Here is a 15,863-nt window from a genome sequence, read left to right as displayed (position 1 = left end):
TGCAGTGCTGCGCCGCGGCCTTGCCAGCGGTGTAATTGGTTTGTTCGGCTCGGGAGCTTCTTCTTCCATGCAGTCGTGTAGCGCTGCAACTGCTGAATTACCCAGAGTCACGAGGAACTCCAAAGTGGGCTAATATGAGATTTCATTTCAAAACTCGATTATTCACTGTCCAAAAGCCAGGGGAGGGTTTTTTGGGAATGGGCTATGATTCATTTTAACTTTGGCACATCCACAATTTTTTCACTCCTCATTGATGTAGGTGATACTCACTCTCCCACGCTTTTATAGTCTGAATGCGTAAGTACTCCAGACTGTTTTACAGTACTCTTCTTCCAGCAGCCTTATTTCAATGTGTGGGCAGAGTTTAGTGGAAGGAGAATCGATACCACTTTATGATGAGTGACCTTTTATGATGAGTTTATAAGGTCTAACAAATCGCTTTATTAATGGTTTATAAATCAATCAGTCAGTCATTTTCCAATTGATTGGTTAACGGTTTAGTTCCATAGTTTAGTCACATTCTCACAAAAATCCCCAAATGGCCTCTTCCAATATTCTTCTACCATCTTCAAGTTTTGTCAATTTACATTTTAAAATTTAAAACAGAGAAAAGTAGCAAATGAAAAAGAAAAAAAGATAGACAAAAAGATTCATCTATTTGGTGATAATGCAGTTATAAATGTTGGTAATCCATTAATAAATACCTGTTCTTATGAGCCATAAAGTCTGCAGTTACACATGTGAATAAGTTGTTAGTGTTAGATGAGAAGAATGAAAGTATCCATCTTCTCATCTAACTCTTGGCAAAAAAGCAAATAAGCATATTTTTTCAAAATGTACAGCGCTAAAAAGACATGTTTCCTGCTGGAGGATAAATACCGCTTTCACAGCCTAGCAACCCAAACGTTATTTAGATCAATAACTGATCTATAAAGTTTTACAAAGTGATGTATTAACCATTTAAAAACTTTGTAAAGGAAGATTTATAAGAAAGTAGTACCATAAAAATCAAATGGCGTTCTGAAAGGCGTTTGGCTCCGTCAACATGTGGTAATCAGGGTTATTTCTCCCCTTTTAAACACATGATGAATCCACTTCTGTCCATTGTGCGTGCAGCCGTGCAGAGGGATGTATAGAGAGGGACTTTGAGCGTTTCTTAAAGGGCTAAATGAAGCTGTGTTGCATTGGTGCCCAATGTTGTGTGTCAGTCTGCCACTTGAGGCAGCTGGGGCTTTGTGTCTCAGTGGGTATCTCTATCTGAATGGGAGCAGTGCCATGGATGGCTGATGAATGACTGTGTGTTCATTAGCATCTCCGTCCCTCAGCCCCATCACAGAGACATTCACAGTCCCCCGCAGGTGTCCTCAGGCTGCACAGGCATCCTGGGTCCAGATCCGGAGAGTTCGGGGGAGGGGGGTGGGCTCTGCTGTCCCATCCTGTCTCTGACGACAACGATGGTCAGTGGGCTGCACACACAGAGAGATGTTGTTTGGCTGAGTGAAAGCCCTCGGGCCTCTGCTCTGCACTTTGGGGTCTGTGAAGGCCTCTTAGAGCTGTGCACTGAAGCTGCTGTCAGCTGATGGACTTGGGGTGACAGAGCTGGAAACAGCCCAGTAAATCTGAACGCATCAATGCATAGAAGGAGCCGCTCACTCGGAGAGCACAGCAGCATTTATCTAGGGAAAGGACAGTCAGTACTCTATACTCTGCCTACAGTAACTGTACCTACACCTCCATGATGTGCCGGACCTGTAAAGTTAAGACACAAACACCAGCTACTGTTGAAGTTATGCCGCCCACTCGTCTCTCTAGCGACTGAATATTCCTGAACGTTACATGTCCTCACGGACTTTGTAACTTATTATTATATAAGTCACTGATCTTTGAAGTTTAACATGGATGTTTCAGAACAAATTGCCCTACGGGGACAAATAAAAAGTCTAAGCTAATGTTTACTTCTTGCTGCTTCAACCGTATTACTTCATGAATTAGAATAGTTTTATTCATAACCAAGGCTGCAGCTTACAGCTATTTTTATTACTGATTTATCTGCCAATTACTGTATTTTTTTTTTAATGAACTGATTAATAATTTTGTCTAAAAGATGCCAGAAAATAGTTTACTTATTATTATTATTATTATTAACCAGAGGTGACATTATGTACATATTATTTATATATATATATATATTTCAAAGTAACCGTCTAGAATCTAAGGATATTCGGTTTACAATAAAATAAAATGGATAAAGCAGCAAATTCTCACATTCAAGAGACAAGAACCAGCGAATGATTGACATTTTTGCTTAAAAAATGACCAAAATGATAAATCGGTGATCTAAAACGTTGTTACATTTTGTGTCTGCTCAATTATGAACAGTTACGCACATTGAAGTCACTGCACTCAAGCTGAAAATGAAATCCTGAACACGAAATCCAAGCCAACAACAGGAAATGACCCAAAATCACAGTATTTTATGGGTGTAAGGAAATGAATGTTGACGTCCGATAGCCAGTAATTACCCATGTTTAGAATGGCTGGCATGAAAAAAATGATGTGAAGCTGCAGTTTTTGGTTTAGAATTAGTGAACTCTCACTTTGTGTAAACACCAGGGAAGGTGGATTATTACAGACAGTCCAATAATTCAGTTTTTCTGACTGAGACCATGATAAATGACATGTGGCCCATGTGGCCATTGTTTATATGCTCTGATTTGCCTGTAAACTTTCCCACTGTAGTTTAACTTTATAGCCCTTGTCATTTGAAGCGTTTCCACAGAGCTCCGTCACCCCAGAGACAGACAGATGTAAGCCGCTCTGTTTCAGAATAAGGTCATTTGCTGCGAGTCTCCTGGGAGGAAGCTGAGAGGCTTTAGAGATGCAGCTGTGACGATAACATTGCTGAGAGAAAGTGTCCTGACCATTTCTCACAGCTGCAAAGGTCCAGAAAAAGATATTATTATGAGACATATTGTGACAGCTGTTTGAATGTAAAGAAATGTCTTCGGTGGATTTAGTCATTGAGATGTTTTGGCCTCTCATTGTGACGGGGCGGCTCTCCATGCGTCACTTTCAGGTCACATCATCTGTCTGCTGCGAGGGACTGTATTAGTGACAGCCAGTTCAAGCACAACTCATCACTTTTTTTAAAGACTTCTGAAAAGTGGCTGATTTTATTTGAATCACAAGCAAAACCGCCTTGAGAGGTCCGTCAGCTGCAGCTTCAGCCAGGAATACATCCGTAATTATCCAGCTTGTTCAAGAACTCTAAGCCTCTCGTTGACTTCTACACGAACCGTGACTCTTTGTCCAAATCAAGTGACCACACACCGTGTCTTTTCCTTGCTATGCGGTCGAGAACAATGTGAAAGTTTAGGCAAAAGGCAATTTGTGGTTTACAGAAAGTCTGAAAGCTGTGACTCAACTTTCACACACCTTAATCACGCGCAGAGGACAACTTCAAATTACTGCAATTAGTAGTCCGACTTCATGTTAACATGAAGAGCTAAAGTCATCGTTGCAGGTGGTTTGGCTGTTGTGATGTAGATCGGAAATATTACAGCTTTGGGCTTTTGTTTTTTTCTGTCAAAATGAAGAAATTGTAGAATTAGGCAACAAACATTTATATTTGGTCAGTAGTTTAAACTTTGGGTCTTCAGGATGAGGATTTGAGAGTTCATTTACACATTTAAAATGACAAAGGTGGCTTAGTTAAAGGAAATTAATGGGGTTTTTTTTAGCATTTGGCATCATTTCTACATCTTATAATGAGATTACTCGCCAGGTTAGTTTCTGAGATCTGGAAACATGGCTGCATCTCTAAAAACAAGTTTGACGAAACAGGGAACAGATTTTTAGCTAGAATATCTAAACCACTTTATTTGAAAGTAGATAAAGTAGTCAATTAATAGGTCATTTGGTCAACAGTAGCACAAGAAGAGAAGAGTTAAGTCAGCGAAATGACTCACTGTAGTCATATATTTTAATTTAACATCAGTATCTATGTAAAGTTTGCTAAATTAGCTATCATTAGCCCTATTGACAAATCTGCTGACTGCATTGAGTTACGCAATGGTGCATTTTCATTGCTTATGAATTCAACTTTTCATTTGTAAGAGGAACAATTTCTTCTTTCAAAAGTCACATAGGCTCGGTTTAAGTCATCTTTTAATTGCCAAAAATTAACTGGCTCTGATTTCTTGAATATGAATGTTTATTTTTTTTGTCCTCTAAGATTGTAGACTGAAGATCGTTATCTGTGAAGGACAGGAAAGAAAAGACAGCTGGTTAATGACTGCAGAGCTGCTTTTTCTGTTGTTACCAGCAGTTTGATAGTTTAGCACCAAACCAGAGCACTGAAAAGAAACAATGGTGGATGATCCTTTTTTCCATTGATGCATACGGAGCAGACACAACTCAAGTTTTCATACAAATGCAGAGCAAATCTTATCTGACAAAATTGGGGCGGGGTGGGGGGGGGGGGTATTAATTAGATTTATATTTATATCTTTTATTATTTATTGACACTAAATAAGTGGCAGCAGTGTGAATGCAGCGCGATATAAGACCCAGTTATAGACATGCCTCAACTTGCCCTCCTTTTATAAGAGGTCCTTTTAAAATGAATCCCAGCCTTTTGGGGCCACACAAAGACAGAAAACATTCCAGCTATGCAGCGAAGCACCTTGCCCCTCATACAGCGAGCATGCTGGGACCAAGCTGCCAGACCCAGCCCTGCTGACGCTGGACTGCAGCCAGTTGGCCCAGATCTGACGAGCATGGCTAGTGCTCACACGTGCCCGGGTATGCATGCTATGTCAGATAGCTTAGATAAAGGTATGTTTATCATGACACGTACATGTTCTCTGCCTGTTCCCACAAAACGTATAAGCCCCTCAGAAGGTTTGTAGTTGGGGTGTCAAACAGCAGATATTTGAAGGTAGGAGGCAAGTGTTTCAGTTTAAAACCATTTCAGTGCTAAGTCTGGCCTCATCTGCACTCTGCTCCCTATCTTATTAACTGACCCCCAACCCCCCCTCCAATCTGTTTGTGTTGTGCACAGGTCACTGAACTAGCTAGAAAGCCGACTGTGAATATGCACACAGCAAAACGCACACATGTTCAAACTCCCACAGAAATTAGTCCAGCAGGATGCTTTTTTTTTTCTAATTTGTGTGAAACGTTTGTGCATACCCGAATTTCCCAAACAGGGTGTTAATGAGTCACACACGCCATTAGTTGATGAGTCAGTTAACATAAAATAAATCGGCAGCTTTTTTGAATATCAATTAAAGCAAATGTACCAAAACATTCCCTTGTTTCAGTTTCTAAATTGTGAGGTTTTCTTGCTTTTCTTTGTCTTATGTGATATTCAGTTGTATATTTGGGTTTTGGACTGTTGGTTGGACAAAACAAGCCATTTGAAAACGTCACTTTGGGCTTTCTTTTTTTTTTTTTTTTTTACTGTTTTTATATAGTCATTTTTATCAATCAAGCGATTAATTGGTTAATTGAGAAAGCAACTGGCCAATTCATTAAATGAATAAAATAATGAAAATAACTGTTAGTTGCAGCCCTACCAACAATTACTACTCCCACTTATATAGAAAAGCAAGCAAGCTATTTCTCTTGAATTTGAGTCAAACTGATGTCATGTTATTATTCATATAGAAAGCAAAGCTTACACCTACAGCTAGGGAACTTGTCCACCATCTAGCATAGAGCGTGAAAAGTTTTTTTTTTAAGTGCACAATATGCAGCATATTCCAATGTATCATAAACACACTGATCCTGCAGTGTTTCCACTTTGTCCCCCTTAATGTGAGATGCTCCTGTGATGCTCCTCTGGCAGAGGTATTGTTTGTATTGGGGAATTGTCTTCACTATGAGGCAGCTGAGTGACCGCTGCAGTGGTTGCTGAGCTGACAGGCCGGCATGCGAGGAATCTGAGTCGGAGGTCTGAAAGGAGAGCAGCTGGGAGCGGAGCAGAGAGCGCCTCACTGCCCAGGCACCTGTCCTCAGTGAAAGGCTCCTCTGTACAGCTGAACAGGTGTCGGCAGAGCAGTTAAGCCCTTCACTTGAAGCGAAACACACTCCTGAATTATAGTCATTTATCCACAGGGGCCCCATCAATGTTAAGGTCATTGGCCAGTTGCCCCCTCATCCTTTCCGCTTCCTTCCTGCCAAGACTCTTCCACCTTCCTCTCATCAGCTGGGCTGTTTGCTGTGGTGGTCCTTTAACCAAACAGCTCAATGACTCTGTCAAGTACACTAACTCCCTTGTGTTGTGTCTCACAGCTCATTCTCAGATATGTCAACACAGCGTTAATGCCCTGAACCCGCTCCTTCCTCCCTCTGCACAAGCCAACTATTGATCCCATCAAAGAGCCTGCACAGGAAGTCGCTCTGTCAGGTGCACGTCCAGATGGATCATTCAGTCAACTCGTTCAGGGCGAAGGAGCGCTTGTTTTCTAGACTTTCTTAGCTCACCAAACCATGGTGGAAATGGCACAGGATTGGCTGATTGTGGTGGTAAATGTACAAATGGGACACCTCACTTGGCAACTAATTACCGTTTTTATTATCAGTTAATCTGCTGATGACTTTTCCGAGGATTCCATTAATCGTTTGGTCAATAAAATGTCAGAAAATAGCAAAAAGAAATGTCAAATTGACATCTCTAAATTGCTCGTTTTGTCATTTTGTTTGAAAAGAAATCTACGTACAATCATAAAAGGACCGAACAAAAACCAGCACATATTCGAGCCAGTAGAATATTTGACACTTTTGCTTGAATATTATTCATTGATTATTCAAAAAATAATGGTCAGTTGCAGCCCTTCAGGAACATCTCTGCCTATTATTCAAATAATTTAGCAAACCAAAGATTAAAAATTGCATTGTCCTCTGTGATTTATTCTTACAAGGAATGGCTGACATCTCTAATTGTTGCTAATTCCTCTTTTTATTTTCTTTTTTGCTCTTGTTACGCTGATTGAAATCTTGTCATTTATCTCATTGTTGCTCCCGGCAACAGGGGCAGGTTGAAGAATTCATGCTAGACGAACAATGCAGCTGAGGCGTTTTGAAACAAAGGAGGCGAATTGACGTCAGCTCCTCGCCTCGCTGAACAAAGAAATTGCATCCACGAAGCAGAGAAGTGGACAACTGCAGGAGGCGCAGCTCTGAGCTGGCTCACATTCAGTCAGGGGGGGGCATGTGCAGGCCGGGGGCGGGTTCCTGTATCGTTTTAATCTACATGTACTCTTTACAGATTCAAACTGATACGGGAAAACAGGAGCCACAGCATGTCTGAGATTATAACCGCCGATAACAGGAGCAATGAGTGATTGTTCATTTTTGGTGAATTAGTGCACGTGTCTGCAAACTACACACACGCGCACGCACACATATACCCATACCCATACCTAAAAAGCCCTCACCTTCCCTCCCAGTTACCATGGACACAAAAGCACAGGACCTAAAATTGTCACAGCCACTGATGTGCACACCTCACAGGCCTGAATCAGCTAACTGACAAATCAGGAAATGGAGCTTTTCCGCTCGCAGTTCAATGGGAATGCTAAAAGAAATTCACATGAAATATGACATTTTCTTTTCGGATATCTGAGAGGAAAGTGAGACGTCACTTTGACTAGTTTTTGAAGGTGAGCAGCATCGAGGAAGAAAGACGAGGCTGAGAGGGTAAAAAGTTTTTCTGCCTGAGAGGATCACAAGTGACTCATGACACATCAGACCCATGGCTGTGCTTCCTGCTCTCGGCTGTGATAACGGTGAATCACAGCGAGGCAGGTCACCGACTTTGACAAGTGGAAAACCAAATCGTTATCCCGTCTCTATTCTGTCTAATACAAACAGTTAAGGAGAGGTGTCTGCACATTTTCTGTTACTTTTAATGATTCTGTACGATTGGACTCCACTTCTAGCTAATTAATGAATGTGTCACAGAGGGCATTGCACATTTTTCTTCCTCTTCTTGTGGGATCGGACTGAAATAACTCCCACAGTAAAGCTGATAATGGTTTACCCACACCTGCTATCTGGCGCACACATAGCAGGTCAGCGTTTGTGTTGAGTGCAGTACTTATCTGTGAAGGACAGGAAAGAAAAGAGAGCTGGTTAATGACTGCGGAGCTGCTTTTTCTGTTGTTAACAGCTACTTGATATAGTGTGTTCTAAGCAAAGCACCAAACCAGAGCATTGGCAGTGACCCACTGAAAAGAAACAATGGTGGATGAGCTATTTCTCCACAGTTCCATACAGGGCAGACACAATTCAAGTTTTCATCCAAATGTAGTGCAGTGGTTCATTAAGATTAACAGCTGCTGATTCTCCTGTCGAGTGCCATTAAAGAAGAAGAGGGCGCAATTAGATGATGTCATTAAAAGAGCGCCAGTCAATCCACAGACGGTTGGATGTGGGGAAACGTGATGTAAATGTGGCAATTATGTTTGTTTCACGAATTAATTGGAGACATGATTTATTCGCTAAGTCTGTCTCCGTCGCACTTTGTCGCCTTTTTGTTTTTATCGATACAGCAACTTTTCCTCAGACGAGCATACTGAGTGTAACTCACATATACATACAGCACATAATCCAACCCAATTCAAATGTGTAACTTTGAAACGGGATACATTTAATCTAACTCTTTAGCATTTTACCAAGCAGGAATTATTTCGTAAAATGGATTAAAACCAGATTTTTGTGTTTCATTTCCTTTTCTGGTGTATGGGGTGAACAGGTGCAGGGTAATAAAAAGATCTGTTGTCCATAAGATGTTACTGGTTGGAGGGATTATCTGCACTGCCCACCTGCTGCTGTTGGTCGCAGAGGAGGCGATGCAGAAATGAGGTGAGATAATCTGCCTTTCTGGACCTGATAGTCAAATTTGGTTGCAGATATTGTCTTGTTTTCCCTCTCAGCTTGTTTACAACTCACTTTTGCACCACATATTTTCAAAGGAGTGACAGTCACTCTGCAATAAAAGAATAGTTTAATTAAAGGGTGATGAGAGATTTCTCTGAGGCATGCAGTAGATCTGCAAGCATTAAAAACAACGGTCTTCTTTGTCTGCTGTATGAGTTTTGGCATTGAGAGCAGACTATAAATGCGTGAACTGAAAGACTTATGAATTGCTATAAAACATGATTCATGGGAAGAGAATGCAAAGCCGCAGCTCGTACTTCTCTCCTCTGGTGCCATGAGCTCATGTGTCTATAGGTGCTGCTAAATCGTGAAACTTTATTTCTAAGTGGCTTCTGATTGATGCCTTTCCTCTGGTGGCCAACAACAGAGTAAATTCTCTTTGAAGAGAAACTGTCCCTCTTGGCCTCTGGGCTGGGATCTTGGTGGGGTGGGAGGTGGTTTTGAAACTCGTAAAACAAATCCTACGGAGAGCAAAAGGAGGTCGTTACGCAGGAATAATGAGTCGTGAGGACCAGCTAACAAGCCATTGGCATATTCCTCTTCATTCTTCCACAGGAGTTAAGGACGTCTTGACAAAAAAAGGATTTTTGACCATTAATTCACGCTGAAATCCACACCACTTAATTTAGGAAACTGCTTGTGAATGATCCTACTGGGATGACCTCATATACAGCGTCTTAATTGGTTAAAGGAGCATAAAACCTCTGGATGTAAAAACCTTTTTAAAATTTTAATAGCTTTTTAACACCAACACCTCATGGGATTTTGTGTCAGGATTGATTTTTTTTTTTTTTTTTTTTTTTTTTTGGGGGGGGGGGGGAAAACCCCTCCACCATTTTTTTTTTTTTTGTTTTTTTTTTTTTTCTCACCCCCCCCCCTTTCTTTTCCACCCCTCTTTTTTGCCTTTTTTTTTTTTTTTTAATTTTCTAATTATTTTTTGAAGGACTGATTTATCTGCTACTGTCCTAACTAATCAAAGAAAGTGTGTTAAAAGTGAAATGCTTTATAATACTCTGGATTTCCAGGGCATTAACCTCCTAACCCAACCATCTGTCACATATTCTGGCCATCAACAACATGTTTGCAGAGTTAGATAAGATCGATGCAGCTTCCATATCTGTCCGCTGAACATGAAGCTAACATTACAGCTAGCAGTCGTTTAGCATAAAGATCGGAAACAGGCTTTTGTATGGATTAAACCAAGGGGGTAAGCCTCTCCCCGGAACGCGTAGCTCCTATGGCGCCATTTCGATGCCACCAAGCCATCACCTCCCGTTAGCATTCCATTGACTGCCATTTATTTTGGCGTCCCTTTGACAGTGAATAACTTTACATCTGACTCTATTTGTCCATTGTTTATTTCTAAAGAAACACGACAATGTATAAAAGGCTCCATTACGTTGTACCTCACGTTATGGCTCCGTAGCAGACGTTTTTGTAAAAATAGGCTAACGATTGTGTCATAACCAGGCGACTTACTGTCGCACAGTAGAGGAATTACCGTATAGTATGGGAGAAGCTCTCAGCAAGAAAGCGAATAAGCCTGTTTTCCCAAAATGTCCTCAAACTGAATGATAGGCTACCTTTTTTATTGCAGCATTCGCATACTGATAAAAATGCATTTTCTCTCATTCTGAAAGACAGCTTGTACAATGGCCTGAAGCGCACTGCTGCTTCCACACAGTTTAATCTGTATTAGTGCTGTGATTTCATGCTGTGCTTCTCGATGATTGTGACTCCAATAGCTGATTCATTAATGCCGTTCGAAGGAAAAATGAGCCAACTGTGTCTAGTGCTCCTTCTCCAGCGCCATATGCATATAGTTGGCAGGCAGCTCTCCTTTTTAATAGGCCAGGCAATGCCTTGGCAATCTCAGAGCCCCTCCGTCCAGTGCAGGCATTCCACAGGATTAGCGTGGCAGCGTGGCAGCTCCTCGAAGCCAGCCGCCATCGCTGCAAATAGGCCTTTTGAGCAGAAATCTGTCCTCTGAAGCTGAGCTAAAATTAGACCAGCCATCTGTGATTAAAACAGCTCAAATTTACACGTGTCTGGAGAAATTTACAACATGTAACTGCTTCCATTTGGGCTGAGTTGGTGGAATAACAGTTGATCACTCTTTTTCACAAATGCGTGACAGTGGGTAGTAAAATGGAGAGTGGGGTTATTCACACTTACTGCTGCAACCTTGACAGCAGCTTTTAGCACTTTTCACAGACCAGTAGGTCCTTCTCACATGTGTGACATGTTAAAGCTCGGGACTTTCATTGATCTCCAGGCACAGTCCTCCACCCGCCCCTCCACAAACCACCCTTCAACCAGATCAAACATAAAGCATCTCCTTTTAAGCCTTCCTTTCCTTTCATGTGTGCAGTGCAGGCCTGGGTACGCCTCCGTTATGGTGGTCTCTGCTTTTGCTGTGTACTGCATGGGTGAGGGTGACTGTACTGCATTGCATGCATGAGCTCAGCTCCCGATACAATTGATGGGACAGACTTCTTTCTCAAACCCCCCCCCCCACCACCCTGCACCCAGATCAGCAGCAGTTAATGAAAGTGGATTGATTTTCTGTACCTCCTGCATACAGCGCATAATCTGGGGGATGAAATCGACCAGGAAAACAAAAGATCCTACAGCATTCTTTAACATTTGCTGTTTTATTTATTTGATTGGCTGCTAATCTGTATAGATATGACACTGCATAACTGAGACTGAAATGCGTATGTCAAACAGTTATTTTAACAGGATGTTAAGAAATTGTTTGATATTTCAGGAAATGTGCTTATTTTCTTTTCTTAGATGAGAAGATCGATACCACTCTCTTGTCTAATATGGTAAAGCCAACAACGGCCAGTTAGCTTAGCTTAGCACCAGACTGGAAACGGGGGGGAAACAGCGAGCCTGGCTCTGTCCAAAGGTAACAAAAATGTCTCTGACATTATATCCCTTTTGTTAAATCTGTACAAAAACAAAACAACAAGCTATAGAAAAGCTAGCTGTTTCCCCCCTGTCCCCCGTCTTTATGCTAAGATAATAAGCAGTCTTTGTGCTTAGCTAAGTTAACTAGCTGCTGGTGTTTTTGGAGTTAGATGCAAAGATTGATACCACTCTTATGTTTGTCTGCCCAATATGACGAAGATTTGAAACAGGGAGAAACCGCTAGCATATGTCTATTTAAAGGTTACAAAAGCCACCTCTAAAGCTAACATTTTATACCTTGTAATCTGTACAAAACCCTTCATAAAACCAGACTAGCTGTTTCCGGTCTTAGTAAATGCTAAATTGAGATAACTAGCTGCTGGAGCTAGCTTCAAATTTAACAGACAGAAGGTATAACTTGTTAATTAATTAGCTTTATTAGTGCTGCTAGGCATATATTGTTAGGACAGAGCCAGCTATTTCCACCTGTTTCCAGTATTTATGCTAAGCTAAGATAACCGGCTGTAGCTTCATATTTGCCGTACAGACATAAGAGTGGTGTCTATCTTCTCATCGAACTCCCTGCAAAACAGCAATCAAATATCTAACTATCGCTACTATTTCTCTGAACTCCTAATATCGTAGGTGCGAGTTAAGAGGAAGTCCTACACAACTGGAGTTTATGAAGGCTATACATTTATGGGATTAGTTTTGTGACTTTTAATTCCAAGCAAAACTTCTTAAGTATCAAACAAAAAACAGTAACTCAAGCAAAAAAATTGTCACCTCCAGAGGTAAAACTTAAAACTTGCAAACAAAACATTTGTGTAGTCGTAAACTATTGGTATTTTATTTGTTTGATATTATGTCCTATTGTTTACAGTTCCCTCTGCTTCTTTCTCAATGATCAGTATTTTGCTCTCTCCATCATGTTTGCAGTCATGCTCCCAGCTTTCTCGTTTGCGCTCCCTGAGTTTTTGTGGGCGGGTTTTACAGGGGTGCGTCCCCATTGGCTAATGAGTTGTCGGAGTGAGTTTGAGTGACAGCTCAGTGCCTGCCTGCCCCCTGACGTTTCAGTGCAGCTGAGCTAACGTTAAACTTTGGAGGACACACAAACCACTCCACACAACAAGTTTTAAGTTTTACCTTTTGAGGTGACAAGTTTTTTTGCTTGAGTTAGTGTTTTTTGTTTGATACTTGAGAAGTTTTGCTTGGAATTAAAGTCACAAAACTAATCCCATATACATTCAGAGTCAACAGAAACAAACTGAGAAGAGCTGGATTAGCATTCCATGTTATAACCCTCCCCTCTCTGATAAAGACTCCATGTCAAAGCCCGATCACACTGATGGAAGGAGACCGTGTGAGGGGATTATAAAAACTTCTAAGCGCTGTCTACCCTCCTCACACACTTAACGATGGATTATGGCATCTCGCAGGCTTGCGCTCGGCCTGCAGATGGCTGCTCCTCCTCCTCTCTCTGACCCTCCCTCTATCGGTCTATTCATCCATCCTTCCTTCCTTCCTTCCTTCCTTCCTTCCTTCCTTCCTTCCTTCCTTCCTTCCTTCCTTCCTCTCACTCTCTTTGTAGCCAGCTAGTCCTCTGGCAGGTGGCTCTTTTTTTTATGGTTTGCTGTCATGGCATGGTGTTTTCTAAGCTGCACCTCTGGCAATTTGATGAGTCATTGTATTAATTGCTCACAAATTCAAACTGACTGTCTAATTCCGCCTCGCCAGCTTCTTGGAGCTACTTTTTATAATCGCACAAGCAAAATATTTCAGTCCAGGAAATGTAGTTCTGAACATACTGTAAAAAACAAAACCATAATAATGTTCTCCCAAGCCCTTATGTGTAGGTGACCTTATCATCAATGTGAAATTCATTCTGTTAATAGGATTAGATTAGATTAGAAGATATGATAGGATATAGAATTGTATTTATCCCAAGAGACATTTTTGTTCAGCACTTGCAGTACAAAGTAGGAGTGCAAATAAACAAAATATAAACAATAAAGATTATAGGTATAGGTAATAAAGTGGAAAAACTAAATGCACAATGCCAGAAATGTACGGTAAGTGTCATAAATTAAAAAATGGTTAACAGTAAAGTCCAAATCCAAAATATATACAGTACATGCCAAAAGTAAACAGGTAGGGATCATATAATTAACCGATAAAATAAACAGGATTATTACACCATTAACTGCATAATTTGTTGATCAGAAGTTCCTCTATCAACAGTTTTAGAATATTGGTTTATTGTATGCCATAGTTCAATCATTTGTCCTATTAATGCAGAAAAACTGAAGTTTTGTGGGCTGTAGTTCTTTGTTTGTGTGCTCTTTCTGTGTTTTTACATTTCAAGTAAAATGAGTGGGTTGACATTGGCAACACACAATTTCTGTACAGGAACATGGTCTTTCTGAGTTACATCTTATAGGCACATTAAGCTCCATCAGAGTCATTTAAAAAAAACTACAGTACGCAGTAATATTACTCTTTATCTGCTGCCGGTGCCACTGCAAAACTGACATTTAAGAAAAACAATCTGAGAATTTGTTGACCTTTGGACGCTTTATAGCTGTGTGAACTCTCTCACAGATGGCTTGTGCTCACAAATGTCAGCACGGTGAGGTGAACTGCAAGGAGAACTGAATATCATTACATAAGTGATGACGGCATGAGCAAGCATGGCCTCAGGTGTCCTGACCGTCAGGATCCACAGTGTATGTTTGTAAAATTATCTCTGCAACTACACAAAAGAAAGCAAACAAAAGCATCAAAACACGCTTTCTTCTGTTCGCATTTTGTAGGTATAGTCTCAGTGTAGCTCATAATAAAACCTTCCTTTTCAAAGGCTATTCTATCTTGGTCCACATTTGGTCCCAGTAAGTGTGTTACATAGGAGATGAAGCCAGGGAAAGAGGCCAGACACACACACACACACACTCACTCACTCACTCTTTTTCTCTCTCTCTCGTAGTAGTGCCTTTCTCCCACTTGCATCATTTTATTCCTGCTTTGACAAGGGAACATAATAAAAATAGTATTCGTCTGGACAAGGAAGCATAAAATAGAGATTTTAAACTGAACTGTAAAGTTGAGCAGTGCTTGATTTATATGAATATGTGTAATCACCACTGGAAGTAGTTTAATTTTCCGCCTGTCTTTTTAGGGTTGTCTAACACTGAGTCAGATGTAATTTATGTCTGTCTTGTTGATGACCATGACCTGCAGACTGTCAGCCATTGTTACTTCATCTTAAACAGCTGCCAGTGGCTGTTAGTGACCAGCCGAGGAAGTTGGATGGGATTTTACAGGTGTCATATTCTGGACAGGCGGGCACTAAACTCAACAAGCAGGTTCCTGAAATCCATCAAACATCTAAATGTAGAAAAAAAAATATTGTGTTTGCACCAGACTAGGATTAACAGGTCCTTTTAAGAATGTATCCCTAGTCTTCTCTGCTTTTTGGAGAAATCAATGATAAAAAAAAAGTCTATTTTTCACTCACATTTACTGCCTTTATACTCAGCCGATTGTGAAATAGTAAATCACAGTGGGCTAATATTCATTAGAGGACTCCTGTGTTTGGTGAAATATGGTCAGTAATTAATGACAAGATTATTACTTCACAAAGTAAGGACAGAGCAGATTGGAACATGATTAAGCACACAGAAGACCTCAGTAAATTTAAATAAAATTACAGGAGGATGGCAGGTTATACCGGTCTCATAAAACAGAAAAGAGAATTTAAGTATCCTCTGTTGAACCGGCTAAAAAGGCTTTGCTCGGTGTTGGAAGGACAAAAATAATCCTGCAAGATTTTGTATTTAACTTGCTTTGTTTACAGGGACAGCTACTAATATTAGTGTGAATCAACAGATGAAACCAGTTCCAACTTTGGATCACTTAAAAGGTTTATAGCTTTTCACTAGGTCTGAGACTAATGATAATTTTCCTAATTGATCAATCCGCCAATTGTTTTATGTTATGTTATG

General features: G+C 40.7%; 1 protein-coding gene across 2 annotated transcripts in view; it reads left to right on the top strand.

Annotated features, from left to right (window-relative positions):
• The window catches only part of traf4a (tnf receptor-associated factor 4a), a 42,088-nt gene that overhangs the window by 4,263 nt on the left and 21,962 nt on the right, over positions 1-15,863 (top strand). Inside the window, exon 2 of one of the 2 annotated variants that reach the window (XM_039785832.1) lies at positions 8,762-8,871. The exons of the other annotated variant lie outside the window; for it this stretch is intronic. Coding sequence (XP_039641766.1) covers positions 8,867-8,871 — 5 coding nt within the window. The 5' untranslated portion in view covers positions 8,762-8,866. The remainder of the gene's footprint in view (positions 1-8,761; positions 8,872-15,863) is intronic. 2 annotated transcript variants of the gene reach the window in all.

The sequence above is a fragment of the Perca fluviatilis genome, chromosome 2, assembly GCF_010015445.1.
Source record: "Perca fluviatilis chromosome 2, GENO_Pfluv_1.0, whole genome shotgun sequence".
NCBI classification, from domain to species: domain Eukaryota; kingdom Metazoa; phylum Chordata; class Actinopteri; order Perciformes; family Percidae; genus Perca; species Perca fluviatilis.
This window is presented reverse-complemented; position numbering and strand designations above follow the sequence as displayed.